This window comes from Nematolebias whitei, chromosome 17 (assembly GCF_014905685.2).
Source record: "Nematolebias whitei isolate Nwh7 chromosome 17, NemWhi1, whole genome shotgun sequence".
NCBI classification, from domain to species: domain Eukaryota; kingdom Metazoa; phylum Chordata; class Actinopteri; order Cyprinodontiformes; family Rivulidae; genus Nematolebias; species Nematolebias whitei.
The window spans coordinates 41,095,825-41,101,209 of NC_056514.1; the positions used below are offsets into that span (position 1 = coordinate 41,095,825).

The 5,385-nt window shown below is 43.8% G+C and overlaps 1 protein-coding gene across 1 annotated transcript in view; it reads right to left on the reverse strand.

The window, feature by feature from the left end:
* The window catches only part of LOC119423574 (glutamate receptor ionotropic, delta-1), a 458,437-nt gene that overhangs the window by 452,627 nt on the left and 425 nt on the right, over positions 1-5,385 (reverse strand). Inside the window, exons 2-3 of the mRNA XM_037690973.1 lie at positions 4,239-4,262; positions 381-538 (exon numbers count right to left, since the gene is read on the reverse strand). Of these exons, the coding sequence (XP_037546901.1) occupies positions 381-538; positions 4,239-4,262 (182 nt within the window). The remainder of the gene's footprint in view (positions 1-380; positions 539-4,238; positions 4,263-5,385) is intronic.

Genomic DNA, 5,385 nt, shown 5'->3' on the forward strand with positions numbered 1-5,385 from the left:
TCATCATCATCATCATCATCTCTTCATCCCCACCTTCATCATCATCAGCACCTCTTCATCCCCACCTTCATCAGCACCTCTTCATCCCCACCTTCATCATCAGCACCTCTTCATCCCCACCTTCATCATCATCATCATCTCTTCATCCCACCTTCATCATCATCAGCACCTCTTCATCCTCACCTCCAGCTGGACTCCTCAGAGTAAAACCAGCATCCAGCCCAACAAACGAGGTTTTCAGACAGAGGCAACATCTCAGAGGAGGCAGCAGCTCTGTGATTACTGACCGGTACCGGGGCCAATCACCAAGGGACAGAACCGGCCCGGTCCAAAGACAAACGAACCCAAATCCCCCCCACAGACAACCAGACAGCTCCTACCTTCCTGCACCGCCTGGAACGGGTTGTTGGGCTCGATGAGTTTAATGGAGTGGGTGATCTTCTCGCTGTGCAGGACGTCGTCACTCAGACCGAGGTCCGACACGGCCAGCTGGAACACCTCGTCGTCCCGCACGGCGTTCTCCTCAAATATCGCACCTGGACAGGTAAACAAACAAACCCAGGAGTCAGAACTGAACAATTAATTCAATTCAATTCAAAAACACTTTATTAATCCCAGAGATTAATTATTTGTTGTTGTAACTCGTTATCCTCATTTCATTAAGAGATGTTATAGATGCTGATGCTGTAGACAGGAAGGATCTCTGGTAAAGGTCCATCCCACAGTGGATCCTAAGAAACTGGTTGCAGATGCCGTCTGATCCGTCCACCCAGACTAGGCTGGCCTCTCAGTTCCCCCGGGCTGTAGGACCTCCTGAATGCAGAGCAGAACTCCTCCCACAGTGATGGCCACTCCTCCCAGCAGTCTGCCGAGCTCCTCGTCTCTGTGGACAGCCAACTGTAGGTGCAGAGGGACGATCCTGTCCTTCTGCTGTCATGAGCCGTGTTTCCTGCTAGTTCCAGGATCTCAGTGGTCAGGCACTCGAGCACAGCTGGCAGGTAGATGAGAATGCATCCACATAACATCCTTTTCAACTCATTTGAGAGTTGGGGCCGTAGTTGAGATATTATTTGAGCTTTTGAGATGTTAATCGGCTGTTGGTTGTAGAAAACTGCCTTGTTGCCATGGTTACGCATCATAACAAATGTCCAAAACTAAAAAAGTTTCAGTAAAAATCCTTCCAGCTGCACAGCATCTGATACCAGAGGAAACAATCATCCAACAAATGTGCTTTACATCCAGAACAACAGGAATTAAAGTTTCCAAAAGAATTAATCTCAGAATGAAAGAGAGCTGCTCCAACATGCAGCCACCTGGAGCGGCGCTGCTCTAGAACTTATCCAATTAGTGCAGGAAACGAGTTTCTGGGAGCTCAACACAAACAGCAGCGCCATCAGGAAACGGTTTTCATTCTCAAGACTCCAGGTGCTCAATGACCCTGGAATAAATAAATCACCGAAGCACAAAGACTCCGGTTTACCTGAAAATTACATTCAAGGAGCAGCAGAACCTTCAGCTGAGGAGCAAAATTACCAAGAAGTTTTTGTACTAAACGTTAGAGGAGAGGCGTGAAAGAGACGGAGGAGACCATGAATCCTGACACCTGAAACATTTACAGATCATTTTACGTCTCCGTGACGATGTAACATTTCTGCACAAAAGGTCTTCAAACACCAGACAGGAGTCGTCATGACGGGTTCAACAGGACGTGAGCCTTAAACACCTTCAATGATACAGATTTATTCAAGGTTTTCCAGGCAGATGTTTACAATGATGCTAAGGTTTATGCTGGTGAAGCTCCTCAGTCATCCAGGACAAGATAAGTTCAGGACAAAACAACTGGACTTCATTTGTAACAGAAGATGTTTCACTTCTCATCTGAGGAGCTCTCACTTCAGAGTGTTAGAAGTAAATAAGATCCTAAAGTTTATTTCTTCAATCTGCTGATGAGGCTTTCCATCAGTGCTGAAACAAACGTTAGGAAGCCATCTTCTTTTTAAGATCTCTAACTCTCACTGCATCACTTTGAGTTTTAATAGCCAGTTTAAATCATTTAGTGATCACAGGAAGTTCGGTTTGTCCTCGAAGCATCTTGGACACTAAATATTTTATCCTTTCAACATTTTTTCATGATGCTTTGCCAACATGAACCTGCAGCAACTGCTTCATTTAGACGCTTTGGGTGGTGCACGAAAATAAAGACGGGGGGGGGGAGCACTTACAGCCACAACAGAAGGGAGGGCGTCTTCTGATCCAAGGGTCGGAGGTTCGATTCCCAGCTCTTAAAGCATGCGGAAGTGCCCTCAGGCAAGACATCATCTTCCTCCATCTCTGTCCTCTGTCCTCACTCCAACTACCTCCATGTCCTCTCTAACTGCATCCATATATCTCCTCTGTCCTCCTCTGGACATGTCCAAACCACTGTCCCTCCTCTGGACATGTCCAAACCATCTCAGTGTGTCCTCTCTAACTTTATCTCCCAGTTGTTCAACCTGTGCTGTACCTCTGATGATCTCATTCCTCATCTTCTCCATCCTTGTCTCTCCTAAGGAGAACCTCAACATCTTCATTTCTGTCACTTCCAGTTCTGTCTCCTGTCTTTTTGTCCATGTCTCTGTCTCCAGACCATACAACATAGCTGGTCTCACCACTGTCTTGTAAACTTTTCCTTTGACCTTTGCTGACACCCTTTTGTCACAAATCACTCCGGAAACTTTTCTCCATCACTCCATCCTGCCTGGACTCTCTTCTTCACCTCTTTACCACACTCCCCATGTTCCTGGACAGTGGACCCCAAGTCCTTGACGTCCTGCTGCTCCTTGTAGCCTCACTGTCCAGTCCAGAAGTGGCGGAGCTGCGTGGAGGATTTGGTAGGGGAGGCGCTCGGTTCTGTTGACCAGGCAGGGTGCCCTTCTTGAATAATGGTACGTGAAACACTGCTTTTTCTAAAACCAGAAAGACACAATGAAGTTCTTTCTGACTGTCGAGACATTTTTGGTCAAAGGTTATGGATGTTTTTATTATTATGGCTGAGAACAATATTCCCCTCTGCCCTGAACACTTTCCCACTCTTCCCATCACACCCGCATCACTTGTTAGAACATTACCATTCCTATCTTTAACAAGCCTAACCAGCTGCACATCCTTTCTAGCCTGATCCCTCTGTCTTGTCAATCAGTACCAGTCCTTCTCGCCCTCTTTAGTGTCCAGTCTCCCATACAACTCATCGTACATCTTCTGCTTTGTCTTAGCTACCTCCCTCTTTGCTCTGTGTTCCATCTCCTTATATTCCTGTCTCCTCTCTTCAGTCCTCTCTCTGTCATACAGGTATTTCTTCTTGACTAACCTCTTTCTTTGAACATCTTCCTGCACTTCACTATTCCACCACCAGGTTTCCTGATCATCCATTCTCTGTCCAGATGACACACCAAGTACCTTCCTACCTGTCTCTCTAATTACTGTTGCTGTAGTAGTCCAGTCATCTGGAAGCTCTTTCTTTTGTTTATTTATACATTTTTATTGACATTTATAAATATAGTTAACATAATTAATATTTAATACTTCAATTATTAGTAGAGTATCGATTTAAATGTTTTTAACAAGAAAATAAAAAAACAAAAAACTAATACAAAAAAACCCACTGATACAAAAAGGGGGTTGAAAGTGTTTTTTGTTACAGTATCATTCAGAAATTGCTGGTCTATATCTGGTCTGCGTGATTTTATATAAACCATCCGTTTCTTCCAGCACAGAATAAATCGGTCCTTTGCACCCTTCTGCAGTTATTCTCTCCATCCTGTGTCCATTGTGATGTCCATCCATATGTTCAATGTTGGGTTCTCCAGTGAAAGCCAGTTTTTTGTGAGGGCTTTTTTGCACGCGACTAATAAAATATTAAACAGATATTTATCCATGTTTGACCATCCTTCAGGCGCGAGTCCAAAAAACAAAACTTTACTTTCTAAAGGCAGTTGACGTCCAATAATATCTTGTATCGCTTTATGTGTCTCCTTCCAATAAGTTCTAATTACTTGACAGTCCCAAAAAATATGGTAATGATTTGCAATTTTATTTCCACAGTTTCTCCAGCAAGTTGGAGAGTGACCTTTATAGTGGGATTTTTGGTAGTGTGTAATAAAATATCAAACTTTACCACCCAGAGCCTTCAACAATCCTCAGTGAACGCCTCGCACCAAACAACAGTAAATAACATTTTAATGAGCGGTTTCACAGACTCTACATGTAACACTCCATCACCTGGGCTGACAACACTGTGGTCCAAACATGAGACGCTTTTCACCTGAAAATGGTTTAAATTACATTAAACTGATTCATCATTACTTCAGAACATGAAGTTTATTTTTTATTTTACAGAGAACAGTCCTAAAGAGGGTTCTGCATGATTTCTCAGCACTTTAACTCCGTTTGTTAAACTTTTAATTTAATCAAGTGTCCAGCAGCTGAAACTGTAATTAGCTCTCAATTAGCATCAACGGCTAACGGCTGTAAGTTCTCATTTTAAATTAAACTTACCGACAGTTAAAAACAAATCAATAATCTGCTGAACTAACAAACAACCGTTGCCAGACAAAATGAATCAAACATAAACACTTTGTTGGACATTTTAGTTTGAGACAAACTTTTATTTACCGTCTGCTTCCGGTTGTCCGATAATCCAAGCACCCTTAGCTTGATGCTAACGCGGGTTAGCATGCTAACAGACGCTCTTTAACAAACCTAGATCGGTTCCGAACGGCCCAGACACACCACAAACCAGCCAGTAAGTCTGTACTTTACATGTTGTCAGTCTACAGGTCCCTCTTGTAAGTGAGTCGTCACGACTCAAAGAGGCCTACATGTTGAATGAAGAGGACTACATGTTGAATGAAGCGCCTGACACAAGACGTTTCATGGGCCAACATGAAGGCCGCTGATTGGCTGTGGCCTGGTGATTGACAGGCATGTCAACCAATCAGACGTCGGCTGTGAACCTTAATGATCACAACCACTAATCAATAACTGAGACAGATTCTAAATGAGAGTTTAATGTTCTATAAACATACTTGGAGAGATAAAAGAAAAAAATACAAAGTTAAGCTGATGTGAGGTTTACATGTTCGTCCTCACAGCTGATGTGAGGTGTACATGTTCGTCCTCGCAGCTGATGTGAGGTTTACATGTTCGTCCTCGCCGCTGATGTGAGGTTTACATGTTCGTCCTCGCAGCTGATGTGAGGTGTACATGGTTTACATGTTCGTCCTCGCCGCTGATGTGAGGTTTACATGTTCGTCCTCGCAGCTGATGTGAGGTGTACATGGTTTACATGTTCGTCCTCGCAGCTGATGTGAGGTTTACATGTTCGTCCTCGCAGCTGATGTGAGGTTT